Genomic DNA, 15647 nt, shown 5'->3' on the forward strand with positions numbered 1-15647 from the left:
TCCACCCAAACACACCTATATCATGAATAATGCATACTAGTTTTCCTTTTTTGTTCTTCCTTCCCTCCATTCTTTCTTCCTTTCTTTCCTTCTTTCTTTCTCTTTTTCATTCAACAGCTAGCATTAGAAGACCCCAGTTCGACTGACTGCAGCACTTGTTAGCTGTGTTACCCTGGAAAAAATGATTTAAATTCTCACTGCCTTATACCTAGGAGGACTTAATAAATGTAAATTGGATGCAATTGCCTCAGCTTCTTCATCTGTAAAGTGGGAGTTATAATATTTACATGTACCCAAAGTTTCAGACCAGATATGAGTATAATAGTTAGATGGAACTGTAATGGTCCAGGTTTAAGGAGCGGTTGCAATATCTCTTTGGAAGATACTCCACAGGGGAGCAGCCTGTGCTTGGCTCTGTGCTACTTAATATTTCTATCATTGATTTGGATAAAGGCATAAAAAGCATGGTTGAATTTGTAGATTAGAGACACACTTGGATAGGATAGCCAACATGATAGATGATTGAATCAGAATCAAAAAAAAAAAAAAACTTTTTGCAAGAAAGGAAAGAAAATTCATAAGAACCAAATAAAAGACAATAGGGACAGATATAAGAACTTAACAGTGTTTTAAGAATTAAAGATCATAAATACAAACTAAGGTTGGTATGGCCAATCAGGAAATTATCCGAAAAAGATCCAAGGCTTTTGGTAGCCTCTAAACTCTGAATGAAGCAACTGGACAATGGCATTCCCAAGGCTCTGGCTAACTGAAATTACATTAAGGAGGCTCAGCTTCTGGGGGAAAAGGGTCTATAGTCCTGTACTCTATACATAGTCAGATTACATCTGCAAGATTGTTTTTGGTTCTGAACCCCACAATTTAAGAAGGATATGGATAAACCATAAAATTACCTCCAAAGAAGGCAATCAAGACATTGAAGAGTCGTGAGTCCATATCATGAGAACCTTCCAATCAGTTGGAAGAATTAGGAATGCTGGGCCTGGAGATGATTCAGAGGAAACAATAATTATCATCAAATATTTGAATATGTGTCATGCAAAACGACTCAAGGTTGTTTATTTATCTGTTTATTCGGACCTGAAGGACTGGACTGGAAGTAATGGGTAGAAGTTGAAAGAGAAAAATTTGGGCTAGATATCAGGAAAAGTTTTCTACAAATCAGAGGTGTCTCAAAATGGAATGTCTTCCCTCCAAAGGCAGTGGGTTCTCCCCTAGTGGATATCCTCGAGAAGACATCAGATGGACCCGTTGTAGTTCTGGTGCAGATTCTTTTGGGTGTAGAGATTGGACAAAGAGGTCTCTGAGTTCCCGTTCATCTCCCAACTGCTGTGATTCTGTAATTTTGTTTCTACAGAGTTGTTACTGAGAAAGCAACTTGTAAAATGTAAAGTACTATGTAACTATGCTAGAATCATATTAATATGTGTAATTATAAGCATTTATTATGGCAACTTACTGTGTCAGTTAGGAAAAGGAGCAGTCTTTGCTGGAGTTGTGACTTTACAAGACACACAGGATTAAGATGTGTACTCTCCAAAGGCAAACAGAAAATTGCAAGACAGTCAGTAATGACTGAGTAACGTTCTCCTGCTCCTGGGGAAAAAAAAAGCAGAGTTTCCCTCCTCACTAGCGATCCATTTAATCAAGTCCTTTTGTCATTGAGACACTTGTCTGCATTTTTCTATTCGATTTTTTGCAGCCTCTATTATACAAACCTCCACAATTCAATTTGGCTCCAAATTGCCCAGCTTACCACTAACTGATTTAGATACACAGGGAGCCTGGGGCATTAACGGCCTCGGTGGCTACAGGGGATATTTATTAAGGACTGCACCCCTCAGACTTGGTGGTGCTCTCCGGGAATATGAATTCCATGTGTGTCTCTTTTCTAAATTCACCAGGTCTGGATAATCTGATTTTGTCTAGACAAAAGATGTTTTCTAAAATGAAGTCTCTTATCTCCGTGACTGGTATCATTGCCAGAGGCAGTGTGGCCTCCCGGTTAGCCTCCCGACCCGAGAATTAGTAGTCCTGCCTCCGACACTTACTGGATGTTCAGCAGGTCATTTAACATCATTGAGCCTCTGTTTGTTTCCTTAGATCCAAAAGCGAGGTAAGAGTACTTGGAGTGCTTACGTCACAGGGCTCTTACAAGACTCAAGCTAAACTCTACGAGTGTATGTGTGTGTGTGTGTGTGTGTGTGTGTGTGTGACTATGAATACACATACATAATATATAAATATAGAAGTACTTATATATAATCATAGATATTTAAAGCTACAGATATAACTTGACAAATGTTAGAGCACTATAGAAATTTACCGATCTTTGCCAAAAGCAGATGGAGGCGCATTTTGAAGAACATTTTCCATAGCCCATCTTCCTAGTTTCTCCTAAGAGAGACAGACGAAGGAGCCCTGGCTTCAAATGCTACATTTGGTACTTCCTGCCTTCGTGATGTTGAGTATTTCACTTTAAACCAGCCTTGGTTTTATTATCTGTAAAATGAGAAGGTTGAACTTGATGCCCCATGAGGTTTGGCTTTCTCTTGATTTATTTTTGTTTCTAAAAATTTGTCTTTTTTTAAAAAATAAGTTCTATTCATATTTTTTGTTTTTATATCATATTTTTTTTATTATCCTCTTCTCTCTATCTTTTTGCCCACCTGAATAGAAGGCCTCTTTTTATCAAAGAAAGGCAATTATGCCCAAAGGCTAGACAATGACCCCTAACATAGGCAACATCTAACAACTGCTCCTTCACTCCTGTCCAGCTAGTTTGGAAAAATCTCTTGCCACAGATGTCTGCCTCTGCTTGCCCTCCTACTAGCAATAGAGCTGCTCACATCTGGAAGGGCAAACAGACAGGGCCAGCTTCATCCCTGCAGCTCCCAGGGCTTGTTGAGAACAGTAATTAAATAGTAAGACCTTAACTTATAGCTGTGATTCTCAGAGGGTGGACTGGGCAATTTGGCAAATCCCCATCACCCTTTCAGGATATCTGTGAAGTCAAAACTCTTTGTCAAATGCTGACATTTTAACTCCTGATATTTTAACTATTAATAGACAACCCAAGTAAATAAAATGGTGGGATAGAAAGGAGTCTTCAATAATTTTTAAGATTGTAAAGGTGACCCACAACCCAAAAGTTTAGTCCTTGGAATTCTGTACTGATTACTTTCTTTTCTGTTTCTTTCACGCTTGGGGAGAAGTGGAGGAAAGATTAGGGAAAAGTGTCCAGGGGAGAGAATGGGGTAGGGGAGATTTTATCAACAACATTTCACTAGCTATTGTCCTCCTTTTCCATATATATTTAATGTATGTATGTATACATATATGTATATATACATGTACATGCATATGTATATATTTAGTATATATTTAGTGTGTGTATTATATATGTATGTAAGTTGTGGGTAGATGTATATGTCTATAAATTATATGTATAGATGCATCCTTTTTAGAAAATATTTTATTCATATGACACAAGTAAGAAAAAATAGGACTCCATGAAGAAAAGAAATAAGCCCAATCTAGTAGAAACCATGCAATTCTTTGATTAAAAAACAAAACAAAACAAAAATGCTGAATTTGTATGCCATTCCAGATACTCACTAAGCTGTGCAACTCTGGGCAAATCACGTCTCCAGATCTTGATTTCCACATCTATAAAATAGGAGCAGTGATAGCACTTGTCTTTTATGGTGACCATTCTGCACTCTTGGTCCTCCATCTCTCCAAGGAATAGAAAGAATAAAGCTCTACTTCCTAAGGCAAATGTGAGGACCAAATGTGGTCCTGAAAGAAAAAGCATCATGATCAGTAGCATCATTCTATCACGGAGCTTCTTCATCTACTTCCCTTTCTTTTGGCTTCTTTCTCTAATTTCTCAAAAACTTTGGAGATACTATCTCATCCGTATCTCCAGCTTATTATTGGTATCAGTAATTGTAGGTCATCTTTTTCTTCTATTTACCTAGAGACAGGGCAGAGTTTATTCATGGGGCTGTGATAACCTTTGGGAGCCCACTTCAATAATTCATGGGATTTGCCATTGCATCAATGTGAAGGAACTTCAGTGGCCTGTTAATCCATACCATTCTTGGGCAAGAATTCCCTTCTTCTGTGATATCTCCAACCCAACAAGGAGCCATTGAGCATTTGCTTGAAGACTTCTTGTCTGCTCATACTCATCCAGGAACATATTAAATCATGAAAAATTGTCTTTATGTTATTGGAGATCTGCTTACGATATCCTCCTGGGCAAATATCTTCAGTGCCTTCCTGTTGTCTACCAAATAAAATTATCTGTTGCACATCAAGATTCTTGAGAATCTACCAGCATCTTCTATTGTGTAACTACTTTCTATACTACAGCAAAGTAGAACTACTCTGTGTCCATCCCCAATTAAGGATCATAGACTTGGACATGGTAGGAGCTTTAGAAATAATCTAGTCCAATCTCTACATTTTATAGGAAAAGAAACTGAGTCCAAGAAATGTTAAATGGCATGCCCAATGATTATGGGCCAACCTCTCTGATTATGAAAACAGTTCTTTTTCTTTTTGGAGAAGGGAACACGGCTACATTGCGTCTTCAGCATAAGAGAACAAAACTTATATATGAGTTTAAGTTTTTCCCCAAGCTTGGAATGAGGGAACAAATGGATGAATGAGGGAGTGAGTGAATGAATGAATTTTTAAGAGCTTACTGTGTGCCAAAAGCTTTTCTAAATCTAGGGCTACAAATAGAAAAAGGAAGGCAGTCCCTACCTACTCAGTGGAACTTACATTCTAATTGGGGGAGACACACATATGGGAGGGTTGAGTTACAGGACAAATGGAATGGCCTCCCTTCCCCCTCTTTGTCTGTAGAATTGCAACTCATCCTTTAAAATCCAAATTAAATGGCACCTATTCTGTGAAAACTTCCCTTGTGGATTTTAATGTAGACATTTAGATTGTGAATTTAGACTGTGTTACTAGTGCGGGGACCAGTAAGATTTATCCTCAAATTCTGATTCAGATATTGTCTGTGTGACTTTGGGCAAGTTATTGTTAAATGAAGAAGGTGGATTTACTGGTCCCTGAAGTTCCTTTTATAAATCTAGGTTCTATGATACCTTAATAGTATCATCGTCATTGATGATACTGACATCGACATAGCTTTGTAAAAAGTAGTTGCCTAATAAATGTTTGTTGAAGACCGTATTAAACTCCTGTCTGCCTGTCTGGCCAACTGACTCTCTACCCCACTTCATTTCCTCAACACTATGGCCCTGGTCAGTCACCCTTTCTGGGCCTTTTGGCCAGACCCAGTCTAACCAAGCCATTTGGAGGTCACTTAGTGGGCTATTCCAGACCTGGGGAGGTGGGAGGAAAATAGGAGCTTAAATATGCGATCCCCGGCTGATGACATTTACAGTTAGACAACTAACTCTCCCTCTAAGATACACTGACATATACTTCATTGGAGAAGAGAACTAGGAGGAATTGGAATTCGAGTTAATGAAAGAAACAACTTCCTGTCTTTGAGAACTATCCAGAAGTGATTTGGGTAGTAGGTTGTATGTCCCCTCACTGGAGGTCATCAATCAGTCATTCTATCATCAGCATTTATTAAGCACCTATAGTGTGCTAGTCACTATGATACTAGCTGATGGTGATAGAAAGACAAGACAGAAAATTGACTTTCTAGCCAAGAGACACAACATATGTGTGTATATAAGGAGGGTAAGGATATAAGGATAAGGAAAAGAGAGGATTGTGGACATCTTGCTGAAGATGCCATAGAGAGAGAATCCATTTATAGGTATAATTTGTATGAAAAGGGCTCTGAAGGCCCTTCTAATACAGAGATCCTGTAATAAATGAAAGGAGATTCAGAGAGGACCAGGATGATGGAAGGATAGGAGATCTGTGAGGTTGAGGACTGGTGCAGAGAAGCTAAGGCAGCTTAGTCTGGGAAAAAAGAGGCAGAAGATCAGGCTTTGGGTGGTTGAAGAACATCTACGTGGAAGACAAATAAGGGTTATTCCACACAGAACTAGAACACAATGAGGTTGGAATGGGGATGGCCCCTGCCAGTGAACAGAGGCAGATTTGGGTTCAAAGGAAGGAAAAACATTATCATTTTAGCTGTCCCTAAAACAGAACAGGCTTCCTCAATAGCTAGCTTGTTCCCCATCTCTCCGAGGATCCTTAATCAAAAACCACTTGTCAGGGATGATGTAAATAGAATTTCTTCTCAGATGAACGCTGGAGTCTTTGACTTTTGAGGGCTGTTCAAACCTCACTAAAGTGAGATGTGACCCTACCCTTGTCCTAGGGGAAGGCCTAATTCTAGCCCATATCTGTTTGGCTTAGGGTTTTCTCCAATGGCATTGGGGGGTTTCTGTAGATTTACACATCAGCTTGGACTGGTCAGGAGTGGTGGGTCAGAGGAAGTGATATGTGGCAGAATTGGGACTACATTGAACCCCTATGCTACTGTTCTTTCTCCTATTTAATATTGCTCCTATTTAATATTAATATTAATATCTCCTATTTAGTAACCTTATGTCCTAAGCTCTTCTGACATCACTTAGGTAATTAAAGAATACTATTTTACACTATAAAATGTAGCCTTTCTATGTCTTGGGTTCAAGTACGGGCACTAACACTTAGCATAGTACCTGTATACAATAGGTGCTTTATAAATGCAGGCTGACTTGATCACTCTTTCACATCATTATATATAGGCACATACATACTGGATATTTCCAAAGTCTTCATGAAATCTTTAAAGTGAAATCTTAAGCTTAGTCAACTCAAAATGTGCAATTTAGTAAAATGGTTAGAAAGACAGACAGAAGGACTAGGGTTTATATCCTACCTTTGACAGATTCTGGTTGTGTAACTAAGAGAAAATCACTTCTCCCTAAGAGCTTTCTTTATGGCTCAGTTGCAGGCTGTCATTTGGAGTCTATCATCTTTCAATGGGCCTGGTGGAAAAATCTTCAGGAAACTTTGTTAATTACTCCATCATTATCTTAATTATTGCTTAGCATTTATAGCGCTTATAGGTTTTCAAAGAGCTTTATTTTCTTTATCCTCTCAACTACTCTGGAAAGAATGAGCCTATTTTCCCATTTTACAGATAAGGAAACTGAGGCTTAAGCAAATAACTCACCCAGCGTCCCATAGCTAACAACTATCTGAGGTAACATCTTCCTGACTCTATTTCCCAAACTCATCCAGCTGTCTACGTGTCACCGAGCCCATCTCTGAGAGCAGATCCAATCATGTCTCCCCTGTAACAGAGGCCAGTTTTGATTCCACACCATAATTCCAAGTTCTGACTAGTCTCAAGGTATTATTCTAGGGGTAGAGATAGTTTCAGAGGCCCCTCTCATTCTACAACTGAAACCCTAGGAAATAAAGTAACTTACATAATTTCACGCAGATAATAAGGATCTGAGCCCATATTTGGATCCAAGTCCTCGGACCCAAGAACCACTTCTTTCTTCCTGGCCCAGGGAGCCCCTTATTTGATAGATGAGTATAGTGAACACACGGGGAAGTAAAGTCACTTGCCCAAGGTCAAGCAGGTAAAAAGAGGTAAGATTTGAACTCAGTGCTTAGGGTAATAGGGCCAGTGCTCCTTCCATTGTAGCTCCTCCCATGAGGAATTTGCTTGGCTTCCATTTTCCCTGAGTTCAGCAGCTCACACGTCACAAAATCACAGGACATCTGAACTAGAAGAAGCCCCCGAAATCGTGTCATCCGGAAGCCTTTGGACTGTTTGGAGGGGAGTCTGAAAGCCGGAGAATGGAGATAGGAGGAGGCTGAAGAGCTCACCATTAAGTGTCTGTGTTAGGATTCGGACCCAGATCTCCCGATTCTGAATCTGGGACCTTCTGCTGGTGTCTCGGGTGCCCTCCCCCCACAGGACTTTAAAGGACAGAACCTTGTTCTCCCCATTGCTGGCGTCGCCGAGCAGACAGATGGCTTTCGGAGGAAGCATCTGCATCCACTTCTGCCTCTAACCAGAATCTGCAGCAACAGGGAGGCTGAAACTTTGGGCCCACACGGCAGGTTCTGGTTCTGTCACCGGAGGCCCACCTCCCCTTGCCTGTCCCCAGGAGAGTGTTCCCGGCAGTGTGAGGATGAGACGGAGCTTTTATGGAGAGGAGGAAGCCAATTGTTCTTTAGGTGACAGAGCCCCTGGGACTGGCCCAGTCATGCTCAGTGTCTAATGGGAAAGGTCAGAGATGGCCAGTTTAAAGAACATTCAGTTCCGTGACTAGCCAGACCAGGAAGAGCCTTGGTGGTAGCTTCCAGACCCTTTTAGCCTTAAAAAGTCTGAGAATATGGTGAAATCAAGTCACATTATTGCCCTTTGTATAATTCGTATATTTAGTCTTTTAGCATTTCCAAAAGCATCCCCAGTTACGGGACTATTACAGTTCTACAAATAATGGACAATCCATTTTTTTCTCCTAACAATAATTAAAAAAATTGCTATCTACAATTTTCCCTTCATCATTTCATTAATTTACATAATTAATTAATTATTATTATTATTATTATTTTTTTTTTTTTTTGCTGAGGCAATTGGGGTTAAGTGACTTGCCCAGGGTCACACAGCCAGGAAGTGTCTGAGGCCAGATTTGGGTCTTTATCACTTCAGGGCTGGTGCTTTATCCACTGCACCAATTAGCTGCCCCTAGAAGCCATATTTTTAAGGGATAAATCTTTTCTTCATGGACACACATGCACAGAGACAGACCTCTCTGCAGTGTCTATCCTGCCTTAACCCAGTTGCTGTCTATCGTAGTTGTCGCCTTTTTGATTATTAGAAATCTTTCAGATCATTGTTTTGTGCTATAATCATTTCCAGTCGTTTCTAGTCTTCATTTGATTTTTACCAGAAGAAAAAGGATTTGTTATAGAAAAAGCAAAGCCCTGGATTGGGAGACCCGAGACCCAACTTTGCATATGTCATTACTTCCTCCCCATGTGAACTTGGGCATAGATAGCCTCAGTTTCCCTATCACCGACACTGTCATAATGATAATAAATTTAGATAATGTTTAAGATCTATGGAGTTTTGCCTACTTTATCTCCTCTGTTCCCCACAACAACCCTTGGCTGTAGGTGCCATTATTCTGCCTCTATGACTGAGAATGAGAGAGGTTAAAGATCACCAAGTTAAGATCTGAGGTGGGATTTGAACTCAGGTCTTCCTAACTCCAGGCCCAGCATTCAGTCTACTCCGACCACTGCAGGTGGTTAGAGGAGGTTATCTCTCTCCTGCTAAATGCTGAGAATCAAAGCTGATGAATCTCTGCAAGTTCCTTCACTCTTAAACCATCCATGAGACAGGGAAGGCTCCACACTGTTACCTAAAGACAGGAAACAGGACATTCAAATGAAGGAAGTAAATTTAAATCTAAATGAGGGAAAGCTTGGTCCCAAGTTCTCCCAGATTGGGAAAAAGGGAATTTCTAAAGGGTGAAAAGGCGAGAAAGATGGAGGAAGGCGGGGAGAAGGACAAAACAAGTCACAAAGAGCTATAAATACCCAACAGGGATTTTTATTTGGTCCTAGTGGGGCATGTTTAGGAAGTTTATTCACTAAAGTTGAATAGGGAAATAAGTTGGTGGGCCGCTGCTTTTCCGGGGAGATTCATTTGACAGTTCACTAAAGAATGGATTGGAATAGGAGGCCCTTTTGCCCAGGAGTCATGACTGCAATGCACTTACCCAGATTCAGAATTTGCAGAGGTGCATTTGAATATTAAGAGAAAAAGAGCCAGCCCCTTCATCACCATAAGCTCCATTTAAATCAGTAAGCAGTGATTAAGTGTAGGGCCCTGGATTAGTTCTCTCTCTACCTTGGCTTTAAGGAATAATGTGGGGTTTCAGGGTAGGGATAAGGAAAGGTCTGAATCTGAGTCAGGAAGTGTCAAGGTGGGATCTCTCTCCATCATGGCCTTGGCAATGGAAGGAACCCAAGGGCAAGGTAATTTAGTCTCTTCTTTTTAGGGAAGAAGCTAAAGCTCAGATAAAGTAAATTGCCTTGGGTTACAGAGCTAGTAAATCTCAAGGCTGGGGGGGATTTGCGCCCCTGGTTTCCTGATCCCAAATCCACTATTCTGTCCAGTATGTCACACTTCTAGCAACCCTTCTGTGATTTATAGTCTTAGCCGCCTAGTTCCCTGAAGGGCCAAGTCCACGGGCTCACATGGGGAATGGAGGGCTCCCCCTTCTCATAGGTTCCCAAATAGAGGTGAGGTGGCTGAGAGTCAGGGGTATTATAGATGAGATTCCTCTCCAGATACATTTGGTGCTAGATGGCCTCTAAGGTCTCATCCAACTCTGAAGCGCTCCGAGTTTGTGACTCCAGGGCCAGTGTGTGTCCCATTCTCCCACCAGCCAAGGCCATAAAATAAGATTGGGGACTGAAGGTTCCCGGTAAATCACTGCCTCGGAGCCCTCACTGCCTCCCTCGCCTGCAAACCCAGGCATCTGCCTCTCCTCGTTTATTTTTCATGCTCTCGTCCACATCCTGACTGCAAAGTTAGAGCCCTGAGCTGTGTGCATCCCCTTTGGTTCTCCGAGCATCCTCCTCCTGGCTCACAGCCCTGGCTGCTGTGAATTTGCAGACACAGGGTTTCCTTATTTATTGCTGCAAACACTGAGACCTTATTTATTCGATCTACTGCAGATGGAGAGACCTAAATTATCTTAATAGTCCTGTTGGTTTTCAGAACACTTTTATACTGACTTTGCCTCCTTGGTGAGAAAACTGTCCTGGAGAAATCAAAAGAGAACTGGGTTTGGAACTGGAGGTGCTACAGACAAGCTCTTAGTTTCCTCCTTACAGTATGACTTTTGGAATGGTCACTTAGCATAGGTTGATACAGCCCTGGCCTTGAAATCTGGGAGATCTGGGGATCTTTCTCCAGATAGGGTCCTCTCTGGATTTCAAATTATTTTAAAGCCCAGTTTGCCACCTCTTCCCTGAAGTCCTCCTCGATCTTTTTAATTGGTGAAAATTTCCCCTTGGGTATCACTTTGGACATCCTTTTGTCCTTCTCTAATTAATTAATTAGTTTGGGGCAAGTAAATAGCACAGTAAATAGAGTGTGAGACTTGGAGTAGAAAGGCTCATCTTCCTAAATTCAAATCTGGTCTTAGACATTTACTATGTGACTGACTGGACAAGTCACTTGACTGCATCTGTCTCCGTTTTCTCATTTGTAAAATGACTGGAGAAGGAAATGGCAAACCACTTCAGTGTCTTTGCCAAGAAAACCCCAAACGGGGTCATGAAGAGCTGGACGTGACTCAAACTACCGAACAACGACAATTAATGCATGTATGTAACAACAGGGGCGATGTGTGTCTGAGAAAAGGAAAGCCGAGAACTGACGCTTTCAAATTGTGGTGCTGGAGAAAACTTTTGAGAGCCCATTGGACAGCAAGGAGATCAGATCAGTCAATACTTAGAGAAATCAATTGGGCCTATTCACTGGAAGGTCAAAGATTGGAGATTTAGCTTAAATACTTTGGCCACATAATGAGAAGATGAAACTCACTGAAAAAAAACCCAAAATCCTTCTCTCTTCTATGGGCCATCCCAGCTCTGACATTCCCTGTTCCTTTCCATTTTTGACATTCTTTGTTCTAAGGCCCCTCCCATCTCTCACTCCTAAAATCCCATGATTCCAATGATGGGCCATTTTTTTCTTTTTTTCTTCCAAAGATTCGGTAGTTCTTTCATTTCACTCATTTATATCGAGCACTAGAGTTAGGTTGGCACTCAGCTACATAGACACAAACATACATATAGACACATACATATACATAAGTATGTATATACATATGATTATATATATACACACATCTGGAATCACAAGAAAAGCCCTCATTCTTTGCACGGCTCTTCGTTGCTTTTTTATGGCATATAAATTTTCACTCACCTTCTAGTTGTTGATTTTTGCTTGGGTTTGAAAGCTTGATCAAGATGCTGTATAATAGGATTTAATTTGTCCATTTCATTTCCTTGTTAAACACTCCGATTGCAGAGAAATGATAGTCTTTTCAAAGCACCGTTTAACAGAGATGTCAGAGATGATGAAGTCATTCTGCAGCCAGGAGGAAGGCAAGGGGAATCCCAATTTGGAGAAGCTGAAATGGTTAGAGCTGGAAGGAACGTTGAATGATTACTGTTCCTTAATTACCTGCTGTCCTATTTACCTAGGTTTGCAAAAATTGGCCCTGAAAGGGAATCTTATGACCCTAAAATTCTCGCTTCGGGATGGTCCTTAAAGTGCATTTCTAGCTATAATCGAGTGCTATCTCTGATATGTGTGTCCCCAGAGACAAAATCGGCAAAGTGGAAAGAGTGTTCCACTTGGAGTGGAGAAAGTTGGGTTCAAATCTTACCTCAGATATTCAATAGCTTGTCATCCTGGGCAAGTCACTTTACTCTCTAAGAAAAGTGATTTGCAACTCTGTGTCTTTTCCTCTCCCCTATCCCCTTTGTTTCCTGACTTCCTTTAAGACCCTCCTCAGGTTGTACCATCTGCAGGAGACCTTGCCCAGTATACCCTCAACTTGCTGAGGATGGATAGATAGATAGGCAGGTAAGTCGATAAGTAGATGGATACATACATATATACCTGCATGCAAGCATAGATGGACAAGATAGGTAGGAAGCTAGATAGAGGGATGGATGGATAGACAGGGAGGTAGACGAGAGAGAGAGAGAAAGAGAGAAAGAGAAGGAGACAGAGAGAGAGAAGAGAAAGAGAGAGAGATCTTGTGTATTTGTTTGTTTACATGTTATGTCTCCCATTACAATAGGAATTCTTGAAGATTATGACCTTTTTTTTTCATGTCCATGTATTCTCAGCGGCTTAGCAAAGTGTCTCTCATAGAATCATTGCTTAATAAGTGTATCCTTCTCCTTCACTCATTTTCCTTGATTTAAAAAATGGGGATACCACAATTTAGCAAACATATTAAGATGCAGAGACAAAAATCAAAAATAGTCCCTGCCCAATGTCAGTGTTATTGGAATATACAGCATGACCACCAATAACCGGGGCAGCTAGGTGTTGGAATACAACTGGAGAATGAGCAGCAGCACAAGGAAATGGCAGACCAATTCAGTAAAAATAATAATAATAATAATAACTCAAATGGGGTCATGAAGACAGCACTGTGACTGAAATGACTGAACAATAACAACAAATACCAATAAGTGTATTTGTGATCATTTGCAGAGAGGCACTAACACTCAAGGGCAATCAAGAATGATTTCCTTTAAAAAGTGGTACACATACTGAGCCTTGAAAAACAGGGATTCCAATAGACTGAGCTGAAGAGGGAGTATATTCCAAGCATGAAAGTGACTCTCATCAAAGACACAGAAATGGGAGAGTGAATAACCAGATCAGAGGGCAGCAATAAAGCTAGCTTAGATCCCCAGCATTTTCATTAGCCAGCCTCATGCCTAGAATGCTGTCCCTCCTCACTTCTACCTCCTGGCTTCCCCGGTTTCTTTTAATTCCCAGAAAAACCATCTTCAATAAGAAATCATCTTTGATTCCCCCTTGATGCCGGTGCCTTCTCTCTTTTGATTATCTCTAGTTTATCCTATTTATAGCTTGTTTGTACCAAGTTGTTTGCACGTTACCTCTCCCATTAGATTGTGAGCCTCTTGAGAACAAGGACCCTCTTTTAAGCCTTTTTCTCTCTCAGCATTTGGCACAATCCCGGATATATAATAGGTATTTAATAAATGTTTATTTACTTAGTGACTGACTGACAGGCATAGAGTGTTTCTGAAATAAGCCTAGAAACCATGTGAAGGGATTTGAATGACAAACTCATGTTGGACTTGCACAGCAGGACAGTGAGAGGCCATCTTACTCTTTGGTTCATCAACCGGCTTTGAAGTGGTCACCTTATTCTATTAGTTTTTCTGTTTTATTTTGTTTTGTTTTTCTCCAGTCCTGATTCAGGCCAGAAAATGAAGCTGTCTCCAAACTCAGAAAGATCAGTTGGAATCGCTGAAGTGGTTTCCTTCATTCATTTCCCCAAAAATCCAAACTATTGTTACAACAAGCACTATTAGCTGTGTCTGTGAGCCTGGTGCCATGTTTACAAAGAGCTAGAAAAGGGGAAAAGATATCAATGTAAAATTTATTCAATTGGGTTTGGGCTCAATGGCTTCTGAGCCTTCAATGGCCTTCTAGATCTCTGATTCTTATTTGTCAGATGAGGAGAGATGCAGCTCAGAGAAATGTAGTAAATTCCTTGATATCATTCAGGTAGTGAGTGAATACAGCCCTTATTCTTAAAACCCAGTCTCGTGATAGCAGCGTCCAAGGTTCAAATATCTCTCAACATCCCTGCAATCCCTTCCACTAGGACTAGCAGAGTCATAAGGTCAAAAGCCAATAGAGACCTTAAAGGATGGCATACTTATACCCTTCCCATCAAGGAGCATCAAAATAAGATGATCTCTCACCTCTACCCTTTCACCCTTCACCCTCTCTCACTTTGTCAAGGACTAGTGCTAGTTCTTTTGAAGGCTCCAGAGGAATTTAAGATACAGTTCCTATCCCTCAAGGAGCATCCGGTCTTGTTAAGAAGCCTGGGCTTTTCTGTGGAAATGAATGGATAATACAAGTTATTAATGAACATTAACCTATGAGTAAGCTCATAGGTTATAGAGGCTGGGGAGCTCTTAAGAAGAGACTTATCTTAAGAAGATAAAAATCACCTTATTTGGTCTGTCATCTGGAAAGTGGGGAAACTGAGAAAGGAGATGAATTTTCCCAAATCATATCAGTAGTTAGTGCTAGAGCTGTGAATTCCATTCATGTTCCCTGTTCCCTGGATCCTACTCCCAGATTGTTTTTCATACTGTCATCTTCTCCTTCTTTTTCTTCTCCTTTTCCTTCTCCTCCTCCCTCTTCTTCTTCTTCTTCCTCCTCCTCCCAGATTGTTTTTCAAACAGTCATCTCCTCCTCCTCCTCCTCTTCTCCTCTTCTTCCTTCTCTTTTTTCTTCTGCTTCTTCTTCTACTACTTTTGCTGATGCCATTTCTCTTTCTCTTTCTTCTTTTTCTCCTCCTTCTCCTTCTTTTACTTCTTTTTAGTAATCAGAGTTAAGCAACTAACTCAGGTAGACTTGCCCAGGATCATACAGTAAGTGTCTGAGGTCAGATTTGAACTGAGGTCCTCATGACTCCATACATATCCACTGTGTCACTTCCCTGCTCCTCTAGTACCTTCTTGAATCAATAAGAAAGAAGCCAGTTCAGGTTATGAGCTCAGGCTTAGCAATACAGAATCTGAACTCAAGAGGCAAAGGGGTGGAATGAGGTAGGCCAGGTGTCTCTTAGGTAGAGAGAAGAGCCATCTTGGCTCTATTAAAAGACCTGAACTAGAGCCCGCCTTCCACATTCTCCCAGAAAGCTAGAGTACCTTCTCCTGCCAACTTAAATCCATTTGCCTGCATGAGGGACAATATCAGCCCACTCTCCCTGAATTCTACCCAACTTCATTTCAAACCTGAAAAAAAAAATGTCTTCTATCCATCTCATCTCAATGCTACTTGGCTG

At 40.8% G+C, this 15647-nt stretch overlaps 1 protein-coding gene across 8 annotated transcripts in view; it reads left to right on the forward strand.

The window, feature by feature from the left end:
• The window catches only part of DAB1 (DAB adaptor protein 1), a 701566-nt gene that overhangs the window by 627625 nt on the left and 58294 nt on the right, over positions 1 to 15647 (forward strand). Inside the window, exon 10 of one of the 8 annotated variants that reach the window (XM_031969038.1) lies at positions 118 to 2228. The exons of the other annotated variants lie outside the window; for them this stretch is intronic. Coding sequence (XP_031824898.1) covers positions 118 to 162 — 45 coding nt within the window. The 3' untranslated portion in view covers positions 163 to 2228. Of the gene's footprint in view, positions 1 to 117; positions 2229 to 15647 lie in introns of those variants that run through there. 8 annotated transcript variants of the gene reach the window in all.

The sequence above is a fragment of the Sarcophilus harrisii genome, chromosome 4, assembly GCF_902635505.1.
Source record: "Sarcophilus harrisii chromosome 4, mSarHar1.11, whole genome shotgun sequence".
Taxonomy (NCBI): domain Eukaryota; kingdom Metazoa; phylum Chordata; class Mammalia; order Dasyuromorphia; family Dasyuridae; genus Sarcophilus; species Sarcophilus harrisii.